We start from the raw sequence: 18,371 nt of genomic DNA on the forward strand, positions 1-18,371 counted from the left end.
TGAAAGAATGACTTGAAATTTAGAGATGGGTTTTGTATCCCATAGGGATATTTGATAATTTAGCAAGGAATCCCGAAAGTCTCATTGATATGCACATATCTTTTTCTTCTTTGTTCTTTCCAAGATAAGGAATGAGCTTTACATATTACAACTAAATTTGGAACCGGTACTTATTTAATTATATTGGATCTTTTTTTCTCCGTGCGAATCAAGTGTCTTTTGATCTAATTTGGTTGTAATGGTGGAAATATAGAATTAGCACCTCCCAAAATTCTTCTCTCTTTTTTTTTTTTTAAAGATTTTTATTTATTTATTCATGAGAAACACAAAAGAGAGAGGCAGAGACATAGACAGAAGGAAAAGCAAGCTCCACATGGGGAGCCCAATGCGGGACTCGATCCCAAGACCCCAGGGATCACGACCTGAGCTGAAGGCAGGCACTCAACCACTGAGCCACCCAGGAGTCCCACCTCCCAAAATTCTTAAAGAGTAGTTAGGGGTAGGGATCCCTGGGTGGCGCAGCGGTTTGGCTCCTGCCTTGGGCCCAGGGCGTGATCCTGGAGACCCAGGATCGAGTCCCACATCGGGCTCCCGGTGCATGGAGCCTGCTTCTCCCTCTGCCTGTGTCTCTGCCTCTCTCTCTCTCTCTGTGACTATCATAAATTTAAAAAAAAAAAAAAAAAAAAGAATAGTTAGGGGCGCCTGAGTGGCTCAGTCAGTTAAGTGTCTGCCTTTGGCTCAAGTCATGATCCCAGGCTTCTGGGATTGAGCTCTACATCTGGCTTCCTGCTTGGCAGGGAGCCTGCTTCTCCTCCTCCCTCTTGTCTGCCACTCCCCCTGCTTGCTCTCTCTCTCTCTCTCTCTCTCTGTCAAATAAATAAATAAAATCTTAAAAAAAAAAAAAAAAAGAAAGAAATGAATTTGTGTCAATTTTCCTGGTACTTCAATTGTTCTGTTGACAGTCTATCCAGTGTTAGTCAATTCTTATCACCGAAAGCAGTGAATTCATGGAGAACTATACAGTATTGCTGCATAGATATGTTTACTGACACAAGTTATGCTTAACTGGACGCCCAAGCCTTGCCTCAGGCTCATAACTAAGTTCCAAGATACATGCCTCGGATATAAACAGCCTACATGTAAACACAGAAATCAACAATGTGCCCTGAAGATCACATATCCGATGCAGTGCAGTAGATACAAAGACAGTGCCAAATTTGCGTACTCAAAAATCTTAAATGTCTGTATTGAAAAAAAACAAAAAGTAAAGAGAGAGCTGGGAAAATATTTGATTCAATTACAGGAGACAGCTAATATAGAGAGAAGTTAAGCACATTGATAACACTAAAAGCCGTGAAATAAATGGACAGAGATCATCAACAGATAATTCATAAGAGAGGAAAGAACTGATTAACACAGATAATTGTAATATAGATCTTTACCAGAAGATAAAGAAGTGCAGAGTAAAGCAAGATGTCCCTTTTTTTCTTTTATCAAATTAGCTTAGGTGGCTCGGTTGGTGAAACATCTGCCGTGGCTCAAGTCATGATTCTGGGATGTAACCCTGAGGCGGGCTCCCTGCTCAGAGGGGAGTCTGCTTCTCCTGCCTCCAGCTTGTGCTCTTGCTTTCTCTCTTTCAGATAAATAAATAAAATCTTTTTTAAAAGTTAACATAGATGTAAAAGCAACTACAGAATACTGTTGAGGTGCAACAAGACCTGCAGGCTGGTGACAGATTAACCAGGTGAAAGTTGTCAACATATATCAAGAACTTTAAATGTTCATTTCCTTTTACATATTAATTTTGCTTCTGGGAAGGTATACTAAGGAAATAATTTTAATTTGAACAAGTCTTTTCTGAGCGTAGTGAAAAAGTTAAATACCTAATAGTGAGAAGGAATGGTTAAGTAAATTGTTATGTCTACTCTGAACTACTGTGGAGGCATTAAAAATGTTTATGAAGATTCTGTAATAACATGGAAAATTTTACCACTAAATAAATACTAATTAAGGCCCTGTTCTGAATACTGGAGACAGGTAAAACCCAGTCCCAACCCTCAAAAAATTTAAACAAAGTGAATAAAACCTATTAACTAAGAAATGTAATAATGTGTTTTCAGTGCTTTGTAGAAAAATGTAAAGGGTACAGTGGAGACCCAGAGGATGGTGGATAGTGTCTGTAGTTCTATCTGTGGAATTCAAAAAGACTTTATAACTAAACAGATGCTGAGTCTTGAAGGATTGGCTCACCAGGCCAGTGGGGAAGGGGAAATGAAATGAGGATGGGGAGGATATTCCAGATAGGACCAGCTGTGCAAACAAAGGCATAGATTTTATTGTTTTTAAGTACGCCATGTACATATTTACAGTAACAACGTGCTTTTAGAAAAACCCTGCTTATGATATTAAATAAACTTACATATTGCCTATAGGGCTCTTCAGTCAATTTTTTCTTTTTTAAAAATTCTTTCTAGATTGTAAATACAGCTTTTTATAATAAATAAACAGAACTGATAGGTTCATACACAGTAATGCACACAAAGAGATTGTCTAAGTTTTTGATACAACTAGTGTTGCATAAAGATTCACCAACTCTGCTTGTTATAATGGCATCCCCAAATGCTGTTAATCTAATGAGTGATTTGACACACAGGCATCAGAACTTCCCTTTCCTCTTCATTTGGATGTCCTAAATGCTAGTTCTAGCATTAATAACTACATTACCGGGACGCCTGGGTGGCTCAGTGGTTGAGCACCTGGCTTTGGCTCAGGGTGTGATCCCGTGGTCCTGGGATTGAGTCCCACATCAGGCTCCCCACATGGAGCCTGCCTCTCTGCCTACGTTTCTGCCTCTCTCTCTCTGTGTCTCTCATGAATAAATAAAATCTTTAAAAAAAATACATTACCTTGAACCCAAGAGATTTACAAGAAAATAAAGTGCTATCTTAGAAGAGGGAACAGAGTATTTCTCTTTTTCCAAAGGGCTAAGTCTGAGCCAAGTTGTTGGCTCCCTTTTAAAAATCACTAATATATAAAAAAAAAATAAAAAATAAAAAATAAAAAAATAAAAATAAAAATCACTAATATACAGGACACCTGGGTGGCTCAGTGGTTGAGTGCCTGCCTACTTCTCCTGCTGCCTGTGTCTCTGCCTCTCTCGGTCTCTCATGAATAAATAGATAAAATCTTTTTTTTTAAAAAAAAAAAAAAAAAGAAAGAAATCACTATATGGGGAGAACTAGAGTGTCTAAATAAGGTATTGTAAAATGGTGAATCCTTGTTACTGACAGTATTCAAGAATAATTTGAGAAAAAGCTGGCTTTAACCATCTTTTTATCATTAAAACTAATTAAATGGTTGGTATAGTGTGACCACCCTTTAAACAACCATACTTTACATATCATTATTACTTCATATGCTCAGACTTACTTTTGTCATAATAAATATTTCAGCATATCTCTTATATGACTAGAATTCTTATATCTTTTGCAGGTGTCGGGAAATCTTCACTGGTTCATCTTCTGTGCCAAAATCAAGTACTAGGAAATCCATCATGGACTGTGGGCTGTTCAGTAGATGTCAGAGTATGTGTTTCTGATATTTTATTTTTTCTATAATCATATTAAAGATAAGCCCTTTAAACTACAATGATCAAATTATACTACTGTAGTCAAAACTAATAATAATAGCTGGGGTTTTATTAACCACCTACTCTGCTACATACTATGCCAATGCCATACATGTCTTTTCTAATTAAATCTTTTTAAACTGTGAGGTATAACTATAGAAACTAAGGCATAGAGAAGTAAAGTACCTTGATGAAATTGACTCAGTGCAGAAAGAAAGCCAAATCAAGATGTAATCCTATATAGTCTTAATCCAATCTACGGCCTACTACCCTGAAGGGACCCGATCTTGTCTAAGTAGTCTTAATCCAGAGACTTCAATTTTAATTACTGTGCTATGTATCTAGAGTTCACTTAAGATGCTCCATAAATAATTCTGTTTACTTTGGCACTAAGACAGACAACGTTTCACTACAAATCTATGAAAAGGCAGAAGCTTCTGGAACCTAAGATCTAGGTCTTCTGTTACAGCTCAAATTTAGGAAATTCAGGCGCAGTTTTTACCAAATGTCTTCCCCGATACTGTTGGTCTTTGCTAATCCCAGCTAGTCCTGTTCAAATGTCTCTTCTACAAGTATAGATCTCTCCATTGAGTTAAGAAATAAATAGGAGGGACGCCTGGGTGGCTCAGAGGTTGGGCGCTGGCCTTTGGCTCAGGTCGTGATCCCTGAGTTCCAGGATCCAGTCCCACATCAGGCTCCCTTCGAGGAGCCTGCTTCTCCCTCTGCCTATGTCTCTGCCTCTCTTTCTCAGTCTGTCTCTCTTGAATGAATAAATAAATCTTAAAAAAAAAAAAAAAAAAAGGAATGGTAGTTAGCTCAGTGGACAGTTCTTTTCCTTTAGTTCTTTGAAGCTGTTGTTCCACAGACTGACTTATATTTCTGCTGATTGGAACTCTTTTGTCAGCCTAATTATTATTTCCTCTGAAGGTAATTTTTTCTGTTTGCTTTTAAAAGATTTGGGGGGGGGGATCCCTGGGTGGCTTAGCGGCTTAGCGCCTGCCTTCGGCCCAGGGCATGATAGTGGAGTCCCGGGATCGAGTCCCACATCAGGATCGAGTCCCACATCGGGCTCCGTGCAGGGAGACTGCTTCTCCCTCTGCCTGTGTCTCTGCCTCTCTCTCTCTCTCTCTCTCTCTCTCTGTGTGTGTGTCTCTGTGTCTCTCATGAATAAACTAATAAAATCTTAAAAAAATAAAAGATTTTTTTGATGTTTTATTTTTTTTTTAATTTTATTTATTTATTCATGAGAGACACAGAAAAAGGCAGAGAGGCAGAGGGAGAAGCAGGCTCCATGCAGGGAGCCGGATGTGGAACTTGATCCCTGGTCTCTGGGATCATGCCCTGGGCTGAAGGCTACACTAAACCGCTGAGCCACCAGGGCTGCCCTTTTTTAGTGTTCTGTAGTTTTACTAATTTAATTTATATCTATATATGGATTCATTTTTAATCATTCTATCAGAAAGTTTTGGCTCTCATGTCTGTCTTCATTTTTCAGAATTTTTAGCCATTATCTGTTGTTTTCCATCAACTCTCTTCTTTTGTACTTCTGTTAGATTTTTGTCCTATCTTTTCATTCTACTTCCATGTTTTTTGTTCTTTATTTCTCCTTTATTTCTGCATTCTGGATCATGTACTCTTATCTGCCTTCCAGTTAATTAAGAATCTCTTCAACCATGTCTAATCTGTTTTTTAATATATCCATTAAGCTTTTCACCTTTGTAACTGTAATTTTTTATTTCTAAATATTCCTTTTGGTTCTTTTTCAAATGTCAAAATTTTTCACAATATCTTGATTTTTCATTATTTACTCTTTTTCATTATTTACTCTTTATTTTAATCATTTTTAATATACTATTTTATGGTTTCTTTTGGATTGTTTTATTTATTTATTTATTTATTTATTTATTGAGTAAATGGTAGATATTCTACTTGCTGTTTGTGCTGACTGTACTTCATGGAAATGTATCTCTTTGTATGGTTTATAATTCTTTGAAGATGATTACATCTTCAGCAGGATTTTTTTCCTCTTCCCTATGGAAGATGTGTATGCTGTGTTGTGAAAGTGCAGTACCCTTTCATTTCTGTTGCTTCCAGAGCCCTAGGGATTTCAGTGGTACTTGAAATTTCAAAGCTAGGAATTTCCATGCTATCTAGATAATGTATACTCTCCAAATATCTAATTACAGTACGGGCCTGTGGTTTCCATTTTTTGTAGACTCTTTATTCTGTACCATTCTTACCTGAGGTTCCAGTGGATAGTGGATAGTGGATCTGTCACTGACTGGGCAACTCACCAAGGGTCCAGATTTCATGAAGGGAGCTATAGTCTAGTCTTTGTCACTCCCCCATATATATTCTTGCCTTTAAAGCCGGAAAACAGATCTCCATTCCTGAATGGATACTAAAGCTGGAGGGTCTGGCCCCTGAAGCTATCTCTGACTCTGGATCAGTTCTTACTTCTTACTCTGTTTTTAAGTTCTTCGTTTCAGTTATTATTTCTTCTGAAGGTAATTTCTTCTATTTGCTTTTAAAAGATTTTAGCATCTGAGGATTTCCCTTTGATTTTCTTGAGTTTACCCTCTTTATTTTTAAAAAATACTTTTGTAGCATTTCAGTGAATTTGAAGTCAGAATGTCTATGAATGTCTACGTCATTTCCATCTGCCACATTCTCAAATTCTTAGATGTAGAAGAAAAACAAATACTAGAGAATGAGTTCAGTTGGCAACTTGCCAATAGCAAGTTCTGGAAAAAATTTCCTTTTGGACTTTTCTAAATCCCTTTCTGTGAGAGGGCATAACATTGAAAAGAAGAGAGACAAGAACAGATATTTCTCCAAAGAAGACATACAAATGGCCAACAGATACATGAAAAATGCTCAACATCACTCAGCATCAGGGAAATCCAAATCAAAACCACAATGAGATACCACCTCATACCAATCAGAAGGGCTAAAATTAACAGGTTGGGAAACAACAGATGTTGACGAGAATGTGGAGAAAGAGGAACCCTCTTACACTGTTGGTGAGAATGCAAACTGGAGCAGCCACTCTGGAAAACAGTATGGAGGTTCCTCAGAGAGTTAAAAATAGAGCTATCCTACAACCCAGCAATTGTACTACTGGGTTTTTATCCAAAGGATACAAACACAGTGATTGAAGGGGCACATACACCCCAATGTTTATAGCAGCAATAGCCACCAAAGCCAAACTATGGAAAGAGCCCAGGTATCTATCGATACATGAATGGATAAAGAAGATGTGGTATATATATATATATATATATATATATATATATAGTTATATATGTGTATACACACACACACACACAATAGAATATTACTTGACCATCAAAAAGAATGAAATCTTGTCATTTGCAATGACACGGATGGACCTAAAGGGTATTATGCTAAGCAAAATAAGTTGGTCAGAGAAAGAGAGATCCCATATGACTTTACTCATATGTGGAATTTAAGAAACAAAAAAGATGGGATGCCTGTGTGGTTCAGCAGTTAAGCAAGCGCCTGCCTTCAGCCCAGGGTGTGATCCTGGCGTCCTGGGATCAAGTCCCACATCAGGCTCCCTGCATGGAGCCTGCTTCCCTCTCTGCCTATGTCTCTGCTTCTCTATGTGTGTGTGTGTCTCTCATGAATAAATAAATAAAAATCTTTTTAAAAAATGAAAAATGAACATAGAGGAAGCAAAGGAAAATAAAGCATGAAAAAGAGGAAGGCAAACAATAAGAGGCACTGAACTCTAGGAAACAGGTTGCTGGAGGGGAAATGGGTAGGGGGAAGAGATAATTGGGTGATGGGCATTAAGGAGGGTAATTGATGTAATGAGCAATGAGGGTTATATTCAACTGATGGATCACTAAATTCTACCCTGGCAACTAATAATATAGTATATGTTAAGTGAATTGAGTTTAAATAAAGAATTTTTAAAAAATTAAACTTCTACTTTCTGGGTCAGTGACCACTCAAGAGTGACCTTAGACTAATCAGTCTCTGAACTTTAGTATACCTGCTTTAGCTAGCCTACAGGTTTGTGGGTGGTGTTTACTGTGACTAATTTTACCAGAATGAGCGTGGTACTAATTAACTCCTATAAAGCCAGGCTGCCTGAATTGCGTTGTCAATGAATGAGGCATGGAGGTGAAAGTTACTTTGCTTTTATTACTCTTCACTGTATCTTGGGCTGGTTGGTCTGTCTTCCATCTTTGAGAAGAATGCATTTCTTGAATGACAACATAAGTAAAAGGCATTTTAAAATGATAATCTTAAGTAAAGTTGTCATAGACGTAAATTGTTTTGACTATTGTCATAATAAAGGGAACAGTTCTTTCCTCTAGCAAGAATGATTAAATATGATAAAACCATTACCTAAATAGCTTGGAAGAACACTTTCTCCTGTAGCAGCTTTACATTGCAGTTCCAGCTTCTGTGTTATTGAAAGCTGAGGGAGGGTATCTCCAGAATCCTTGTAGATCCATGAATACATCCTCTTCAAAAACTGTTTGAAAGAATTTTCCCTTTTAGCTCATTTCACATCTAACAGCCAACTAAAAATAAAGATGATAAAAGTGATAATGTAATTGTTTAATTTCACGTACTGGGGGAAACTAATGAACTTAATGTATGCACTCAGTAATTACTAACATTTTGGATTTAGTATGCGGTAGAGAGGTGTTCATACTGAATTGAAGGAAAAAAGAAAAGTTTTTTTTTTGCAGTATTTTTCATTCATTACTGTCTTCTAATTTTGTTGCCCCAAGTCTAATGTGACTAATATAAATGCATGGCTACTCCTACTTATGAAAACAAGACTTACAGAATTTAATCTTTTCACAAATTATAAAAAAGGAAATTGACTTGTCATTTCTAGTTCACTTTAATGGGATTTTTAACTCTAATTTACACATTGCACACAATCAATATTTATTGACTTCCTCTTTGGGCAGCATAATGTGCAAACACTGGGGAGAAATTTAAAAAGCAAAGACAATCTCTATCCTTGCTAAAAATGTGAAGTAGGATCTAGTAGGTGAGATAAGTTTTATATATGTGAATGATTTTAGAAATGATAATAATAATAATGGAAGATGGCTAATATTTCCCAGTGCTTACTTTGCCTAGGCACCAATTACATACTAATTCTTGTAATTCCCATAACAACCCTTCGAGGGAGGTACTATTAGTGCCCCTATTTGATACCTGAAGCAGTGGAAGCACAGAGGTGTTAAATGTCTTGTTCAAGGTCACATTGCAAGTAAATGATGGGATTGGGATTCAAATCCAGGCAACCTGGTTCAAGAGCCTATGCTTTTGAGTACTACTCTGTCCTGCTTCTTGTTCCAAAAGAGTATTAAGAAAAAACTGTTCTACTGCTATTAAATACAGTAACCACTAGACTAATGTGGCAATTTACATTTAAAATAACTGAAATGAAAAATTTAGTTCCTAAGTTGAACTAACCACATTTAAACTGCCCAACAATCACAGTTTGCCATACTGGACACTTCTATCATTATGGAATGTTCTGTGACAGCACTGATAGAGAATATACGTGTTACAGCAGTTCAAGAGAAAAAGTGAGGTGTTTATAAAGAATGGAAAATTATATTGGGTGTTAACGACTCAATGGACTATTTCTTCAAGAACAGGAATATACAGTATCAGCAAAGGGGAAATAAAGGATAATAAATTCAGTTCTGGACATGGTGAAGCTATCGAACTGACACTGTCCAGAAGGCATTCAGAGATGAGGTAGAGAAGCTCAAGAGAGAATTCTGAGTTGGAATCATCTGCATGGAAATAATCCCAGATCATGAGAGTTGATGAATTTTTCCAAAAAGCAAATTTAGAAAGAGGAGAGCTGAGGGAAAACCTTGGGGTAGATTTGGAGAGTTGCAGATGAAAAGAGGGGTCAGAGAAAGATTGATCAATGAGGTAAGAGGATAACCAAGATGATGAACTACCACAAGAGCAAAGGGAGATGAGAATTTCATGAAGGAGGGATTGAGTTTTGATATGAAATACTGTAGATGTATAAGGATTGAGAGAGAAAAAAATGGTGGTGATGAAGTCATTGCTGACCTTTGAAAGTGCAATGGAACGTTAGTGGCAGACACCAAATGATGCAGGTAGGCGGAGAGGAAATAGAGACAAGTTTTAATCAATCTTGCACAGTTTAGAGGCTAGATAAAGGAGTTAATGGGTACAGAATACAAGGGAAAAGTTGCTTTTTTGGTAATAGGCGACATGAGCTTGGCTAGAGCAGCATAAGATTACTGGAAAGGAAGAGACCGTTAGCAGTAACCTTTCTATTCATTCATCTGTTCATTTAGTACATATATTGCATACCTCCTGGGTATCAGACACTGCAAGGAATTGGAACTATAGCAGCAAATTAGAAAAGTGCAATTCCCACTCCCCTAGTGTACTCTCCTAGTTGCTCTTTTTATCCTTCCCCCTTTTCTCCCAACTCTCTCCTAAAACCTCTTGCCTTCTGTCTCTCTTTAGTAACTTTGCAGGCATACATAGTAAACCACATTATTAGAGAGCATTTACAGCATCCAGTGTTTTTAATGTGCATCATTTTCTTTACTAAATTTCTGCTTTTTATTTTGGGGAGGGGTACAGTATATTGATGGTATGTGACAATGTAGGGCTTCCCAGGCCTCTCCTCTTCTTTAGAGGGTCTGGAATGGAAACTGTGTAGAAGTCAGGAGATTCTCAGTGTGTTGGTGGATGAGTTGGGGCAAGGACTCTCCAGCAGCTGAGGGCCTCTCTCTTCCTGCTGGGGCTAGTGGTCCAGGGAGCTCTTACTCATTGCAGGACATGTGGACCATAAGGTCCACTACCCCATTGGCATGGTGGCCAAATTCATTTTCATACCAGGAAGTAAGCTTGCCAAAGTGGTCACTGAGGGCAGTGCCAGCCTCAGCATCTATGATGGAAGAGTGGATGTCACTGTTAAAGTCACAGGAGACAGCCATCCTCAGTGCAGCCCAAGATGCTCCTTGCTTCACCACCTACTTGATGTTATTGTATTTGACAGCTTTTTCCAGGTGGCCGGTCAGACCCATGACTGACACGCTGAGGGTGGGGACATGGAAGGCCATGCCACTGAGCTTCTCCTCATCTCAGGGAAAACCTTGCCTATTAGACTGGCGGTGCCAGTAGAAGTAGGGATGATGGCCCTTGGCCGTCATGTCACAGCTTCTTAGAGGAGCTGTCCATCATCTTCTAGGTAGCAATGATGGCATGGACTGTGGTCATGAGTTCCTCCATGATGCCAGAGTTGTCATGGATGATCTTGGCCAGAGGGGCCAAGCAGTTGGTGGTTCAGAGGCATTGCTGACAAACTTGAGGGAGTTGCCATACGTCTCTTGGTTCGTGACCATTACAAATTTGGGGGCATCAGCAGAAAGGGCAGAGATGATGACCCTCTTGGCCCTACCCTTCAAGTGAGCCACAGACTTCTCCGTGGTGGTGAAGACCCAGTGGATGCCACGACATACTCAGCACTAGTATCATCCCATTTAATGTTGGTGGGATCTCACCCCTTGAAGATGAAAATAGGCTTCCTATTGATACAAATTTCCCTTTCTCAGCCTTGACTGTGCTGTTGAATTTGCCATGAGTGGAATCATACTGAAACCTGTAGACCATGTAGTTGAAGTCAATGAAGGGGTCACTGATGGTGACAGTTATCCACTTTGCCAAAGTTAAAAGCAGCCCTGGTGACCAGGTGCCCAATATGGCCAAATCTGTTTACTCCAGTTTTCACCATTGCATCTCAGGGTCCTGGTTGTCACTGCACCAGAAGGGGTGGCTGTCTGTCAATTGGGTAAGAGCAGAGAGCCTCTTTCTGCTTTTTAAAAGTTACAAATAATAAGTAAACTCTTCAAATGAGGCAAAACCTTTTGTACTCAGTCTTGATTTAGTTTCCAATAAAAAAATCACGAGGTGAGTAAATGAGAAGTACTAAAGTAATAGCAGCATTGAGAAGTATGGTTCCTTTTCCCACTTAATGATCAGCACATACTTTTGCTACCTATTGAGAAAATCCTTCCTTGTATAGCTGTCAATCTGTAATGACTTTAAGTATATCAGATCCTTGATGACCTGATTTAAATATAAAACATATTTCTTATAATTTGCCATAACTGTCCCATCATGTTGGGCTGTTAGCATAGCACCAGCTTACCACTTACTATGTCCAAAGCAATACTTGTTGTAATGTCAAGCTTTCCCTTCGATCATTCACCCATATAAAAGATATAATATCATAGCTACAAGCTATAAGCTACTGGTTGAAAGTTCTTAGACTCATTCCATTTGAAATAAGTAAAGCTAAATATTGATTGAGCAAATTGGAAAGGAAGAAGGGCACCTTCTCTTGTAACTCTGCAAGGAGACATGAAAAGAATTGATTAGGGAAGATATTTTGTGGTAGAGAAGAATATAGTTGAGGAGGTCAATGTGGCTTGGGAGTATACGTAGCCTAAGGGAGCTGGCTAACAGACTTGGTACATTGCAAGACTAAGAGGGCATGCTACCTGGTGTATTACATGGTGGCTATTCTTAGAAGAGTCACTAAAATATTTTTGGGGAGGCAAAATTAAACGTTTGAAATAATTTTAGAGAAAAAAGGTGATGTACTGCATTGGTTGCCAAACTTAATTATGTTACAGAATCACCTAGGGAGCTTTCTTTAAAAATACAGATTTTTGAGTTTCACCCCAGAAGCTTCCAGAGTGGTCTAAGAATCTGTAATATTTTATTTATTAAATCAAAAATTCAACTTGAATCTGTATTTTTTAACAAGCTTTCTATTGGTTCTGTTTTCATTTGTTCTCAGAACTGTACTTGAGAAGCACTGGAATTCAGTAAAATAATAAGCTTAATGTAATAAAACCTTGGAAGATGAAGTATCCTGAATTTATTCACTGATTTTTTTTTTTAAAGATTTTATTTATTTATTCATGATAGTCATAGAGAGAGAGAGAGAGAGAGAGAGAGAGGCAGCGACACAGGCAGAGGGAGAAGCAGGCTCCATGCACCGAGAGCCCGACGTGGGATTCGATCCCGGGTCTCCAGGATCGCGCCCTGGGCCAAAGGCAGGCGCCAAACCGCTGCGCCACCCAGGGATCCCTTATTCACTGATTTAAACAAACATATATAAGCATCTAATATGTGCTAGGTATTATGCTCTTTTCTAGGTCTACCAATACGAATAATGCGCAGCCCCTTGCCTTATGCTTACAATCTAATAGAATATAAATCAGCAGATAAATAAAACAATATGGTTAGCGAAATAATAGATGGATCTTAACGTCTTATCAAGGTGCGATGGGAGCAAATAGTAGTACCTAACTGGCTCTGGTTGGTTTGAGGCAGGGAAGGGGGGCAGAGTCAAGAAGGCTTCACTAAAGTGACTAAGGTTTTCAATAGCAGATAACTGACTCCTTATTAATCATTTCAGTGGCTTTGCTTAGAAATCATTATAAGATATAAATTTCCCTGCTTTTTCAAACAAAACTCCTATAGTTTAACTTTTTTATTGATGACTTGGCATGATCACATCTTATCTTAATCGGTTATTTTGCCATATAACAAAATAGTGATACCTTTATCATAGTATACAGGAGAAACTTTTCATTGTCCACAAGGGTCCCAACTGCTATGACTTTGCTGTTCTCATTTTTCTGTCCTATCCTCTTTGTCGTCAGTCTAATAATTGTCTTCTCTTGTCAGTGTGGCTGTCTGTAGAGTATCTTACTTAAATTTTTCCTTAGACAAAAGTATTTGGACAAAAAAAACTGAGTGAGTAAAAAGTGTGAAGTATTCTGTTAAGTGTAATATGTGAATTTTAGTACATTTTCTGATATCTATTTTAACTTATCTGCTATCTTTTTATTATTTCAAAGACACTAAATACATGATGCAACTTCATTGTATAGATAGGTAAAGAAATTGAGGGTCAAAGATAATGGCAATCAAGAATTTAGTTCAGGTCTCCTGATAACCAAAGTAGTTCTATTTTATAAAATTCAGCAGTTCTTAACTAGGGGTTATAGCAGAATCATTTGGAGAATTGTTCAAATTACACATGCCTAGAACTAAACCCAAAGGTCCTAATTCAGTAAGTCTGGCTTATATATTTCTTTTTGTTCTCTAAGGATTTTTTTCTCTCTCTCTTTTTCATCTTTACTGAGGTATAATAAATAAAATTGTAAGATATTTAAAGTGTATATCATGACTATTTATTTATTTTAAAAGATTTTATTTATTCATGTGAGAGAGAGAGAGAGAGAGAGGCAGAGACATAGGCAGAGGGAGAAGCAGGCTCCATGCAGGGAGCCCGATGTAGGACTCCATCCCGGGTCTCCAGGATCATGCCCTGGGCCGAAGGCAGACGCTAAACCACTGAGCCACCCAGGCTGCCCTATCATGACAATTTAATATAAGTTGTGAAAAGATTCCTCTTATCCAAATAATTAACAAATCCATCACTTCACATTTATTTATTTATTCAGTGGGAACATTTAAGTTCTACTTTCTTAGTATATTTCAAATACACAATACAAAGTTATCAATTATGGTTAGAATGTTATGAATTAGATCCTAAGATTATTCATCTTATAACTGAGACCTTTTTACCAACCTTTACCATCCCCAACTTCTGGCACTTTTCTACTCTGCTTCCATGAGTTTGATTTTTTTATTTAGATTCCACATGTAAGTGGTACTATGCACTATTTGTCTTTGTCTGGCTTTTTTCACTTAGCATAATTCGCTCAGGGTTCATCCATGTGTTTGCAAACAGCAGGATCCTTTTCACATGGCTGAACAACATTCCTCTGTGTGTGTGTGTGTGTGTGTGTGTGTAAGTGTTTACGGCACATCTTTATCATTCATTCATAGACTGACTGGCACTTAAGTTGTTTCCATATCTTGGCTATTGTGCAATGAACAGGAGAGTGTAGATTGCTCTTCAGTATCCTGTTTTCATTTCTTTTGGATAAATCCCCAGAAGTGCAATTGCTGGATTGTGTGGTAGTTTTATTTTTAATTTTTTGAGGAACCTCCATATTGTTTTCCATAGTGGCTGTACCAATTCATATTCCTGCCAGCAGTGTGCAGAGTATTTTTTCCTTCACATCCTTTTCAACACTTGTTATCTCTTGTCTTTTTTTTTTATGAGAGCCATTCTAACAAGTGTGGTGTGATACCTCATAGTAGTTGTGATTTGCATTTCCCTGATTAGTGATGTTGAGCACTTTTTCATGTACTTGTTGGCCATTTGTTTGTCTTTTTTTCAAAAAAAAAAAAAATGCCTATTCAGTTCCTTTGCTCATTTTCAAGTCAAATTGCTTGGGTTTTTGCTATTTAGTCATGTGAGTTCTTACATACTGGGATATTAACCCCCATCAGATATATAATTTACAAATATTTTCTCCCATTCCATAGATTGTCTTTTCATTTTGTTGATAATTTCCTTTACTGTGTAGAAGCTCTTTCATTTGATGTAGTCTCACTTGCTTATCTTTGCTTTTGTAGGCATGTATATTTAAAAAAAAAAATTCTTGGGATATCTAGGTTGCTCAGTTGGTTAAGCATCTCCCTTTGGCCTGGGTCCTGATCGGGGTCCTGGGATTAAGTCCCACATTGGGCTCCCTGTTCTGCAAGGAAGTCTGTTTCTCCCTCTCCCCCTGTTCATATGTTCTCTGTCGCTCGCTCACTCTCAAATAAATAAATAAAATCTTAAAAAAAAATTCTTGAAAGATTCTGATTTATACCTCTCAACCACCATGCTGTAATCTGGCTCTTAGGTATCTCTTAGATATATTCTAATAGATATGATTGCCATATATCAGAATCTGTTTCTGAATAGTTATGTAGTACAGTCAATAAATGTCTATAGAATCTAGACTACAAGAAAAAGAGAGATTTGAGTTTACTCTGAATTAAAAACTGTTGCTAAAGTGTTTTGAGCAGAAGAGGATATGATCTAACTTGCATTTTAAAAGGATCACTCTAGTTACTGTATGGAAAATAAATGGAGTGGGGGGTGTGAAAGAGGGAGAAGTAAGCAGGCAAGGCTGTAGTAGGGATCATTCAGGACATGATTACATTAATTCAGACAAAGAGATGAATAGAGGCTTTGATCTGGATGTTAATAATGGAAATGGTGAGAAATGAACCAATTTTGGATATATTCGTAAGGCAAAAACAACAAGATTTGCTGACAAATCAGATATGTCATATGAAAGGAGTTGAGGATCACTCGTAAGTGTTTGGCCCTTTAAGTAACTAGGATAGAATTGCCTTTTACTGGGAGAATAGGCTAAAAGGGAAGATCAGGAAATTATTTTTAAATTGTAGTCTGGTGGATATGGTAGCCTAAAGTTCAAGGGACTAGTTGATGGATTATAAATTCGAAATTCATCCTAATAATGACATTTAAAATCATAAGATTAGATGAAGTTGTCAAGAGAGCCAGTATTAATAAAGAAAAGAGATCCAAGAACTAAATGTTGGGACACTTCAACAATTAGAGGTCAAGAGAGGCAAAGACAACTGAAATGGAGACTGAAAAGGATTAGCCAGTGAAATGGAAAGAAAACCAGAAGAGTGTGATAACCTGGAAGCTAAGTGAAAAAAGTACTATAAGGCAGAGATGTATTTAGTTGTATCAGATGGGAGAGTAAGATGAAAACTACTCATTGATCATTGGATTTAGCAATATGGAAGCCACCATTAGTGATCTTGATAAGGAATATTTCAGTGGATGATTGGGGCACAAGTATAATAGGAATGAGATCAAAAGAGAATGTAAGGAAAAGAATTAGAGGCTGTCGAGAATAAACAACTCTCTGGAAGGCTTTTGCTGTAAAAAGGAATAGAGAAGTGGTGTGGTAGCTGAAAGAGGACATGAGTTCAAGAGAAGGTTATTTTAAGATGGGAAAAATTATGGCATGTTTGTATGCTGTTGGGAATTGGGGGCGGGAGGGTTGATGTAAAAAGGAAGAATTGATAGAGCTTCACCTTTGATAAGAAAGAGGAGATAGGATCTCATGCATAAGAAGGGACTTTGGCCATGGGGATACAGAGAGTTTATCTGTAATGACTGGAGGGAAAGCAGATTATATGGACACAGATGCAGGGTGGTGGATAGACATATGAAAAGCAGGATGTAGAAATTCTTTTCTGATTGCTTCTGTCTCCAAAAGCAAGGTTCTTAGCTGTTATCTTAATTTTTATCCTTCTTAAAGGTAGGGAAGAAATTAGAAATTTGAAAAAGAAGAGAAAATATGAAGTGGTTATCTAGGAGAGGAAAAGAGGAAATGGCCTACGAAACTGATTAAAGTTCAGCTCCAAATTAATCCTGGATGGCTCAGTGCTTTGAGTGTCTGCCTTTGGCTCAGATCATGATCTTTGGGTCCTTCTACCTCGGCCTATGTCTCTGCCTTTTTCTCTGTGTCTTCAATGAATAAATAAATAAAATCTTTAAGAAAATAAAATTAATCTAGTCAGCTTGAATGTGTTTTTTTGTGAGCTTCTCATCCAGTTAGCTGGCTTACAGACATGGAATTGGGGAAAAAGGTAGATATAGTCAAGATTGGAATTTTGTCTGATGAATACAATGTGAAAAAGGGGCAAAGGAGTGACTAAATTGATGAATCACGGAATTTATACTTAGGAAGGAAGTGAGAATTTGGAAGTGGAAGGGGAGCTGTAAATAGTGGTAGGATTATTATGAGAGCTAGAGTATTGAAGGAAGGAAGCTTGAAAGACAGGAGGCGATCAGAGTCAAGTGGTATGGGAATGATGAAAAAGTCATGCAGATATGGAATGTCCAGTGTTCTAAACTAGTATGAGGATGCTACCAGTGCTCTTAGTGGCTATAATAATTATTTGATGGATTAATTTGTCAGGTTCATGACTACAAAGAAGGAACCCCAGAAGAGAAGACCTACTATATAGAATTATGGGATGTTGGAGGCTCTGTGGGCAGTGCCAGCAGTGTGAAGAGCACAAGAGCAGTGTTCTACAACTCTGTAAATGGTAAAACATTTTTATTTCTAACATATATTAATGACCTAGGAGTATAAATAATCTGACATAGAATGCTGTGGGTTCCTAGATAGGTCTTATTTTAAGAAAGATCTGATACACTCCCAACTCTTAATTTATATCTGCATATCACATTTGAATTCCTGTTTGTAGATTCTAACCAGGTAACTCAGAACATTATTTCCTTTGTTTGTATTGATATCATTGTCGTAAACTAAATAAATAAAATTTTATTTTGGGTACTTGACATAAAATTTAGAACTTTCTTGGGGTGCCTGGTGACTCAGTGGTTGAACTTTGGCTGAGGACGTGATCCTGGGGTCCTGGGATTGAGTCCTGCATCAGGCTTCCCGCAGGGAGCCTGCTTCTCTCTCTGCCTATGTCTCTGCCTTTCTCTCTGTGTCTCCCATGAATAAATAAATAAAATCTTAAAAAAAAAAAAAAAAAAAAAAAAACACAGAACTTTCTAAACACTGTCCCCTGGGAGTGCCATGTTTCCAGTCAATGGAGTAGGTCCAGTAGAACCATTAGGAGTCCCATAGTCTAAGCCAATGTCGCAGAAATATTAGGGATTTCTTTCATCTAGTCCTTGGAAGGAATCCTATGTAATTATAAAGAGCTGCCTAAGAGTGTGTTTAAGGATGCAGATAGTTAAATAAGT

General features: G+C 37.7%; 1 protein-coding gene across 2 annotated transcripts in view; it reads left to right on the forward strand.

Annotated features, from left to right (window-relative positions):
• RABL3 (RAB, member of RAS oncogene family like 3) overlaps positions 1-18,371 on the forward strand; it is a 37,548-nt gene that overhangs the window by 1,884 nt on the left and 17,293 nt on the right. For both annotated transcript variants that reach the window (XM_041771381.1, XM_041771390.1), the window contains exons 2-3: positions 3,493-3,584; positions 17,572-17,701. In XM_041771381.1, the coding sequence (XP_041627315.1) occupies positions 3,493-3,584; positions 17,572-17,701 (222 nt within the window). The remainder of the gene's footprint in view (positions 1-3,492; positions 3,585-17,571; positions 17,702-18,371) is intronic.

The sequence above is a fragment of the Vulpes lagopus genome, chromosome 1, assembly GCF_018345385.1.
Source record: "Vulpes lagopus strain Blue_001 chromosome 1, ASM1834538v1, whole genome shotgun sequence".
Lineage (NCBI taxonomy): Eukaryota > Metazoa > Chordata > Mammalia > Carnivora > Canidae > Vulpes > Vulpes lagopus.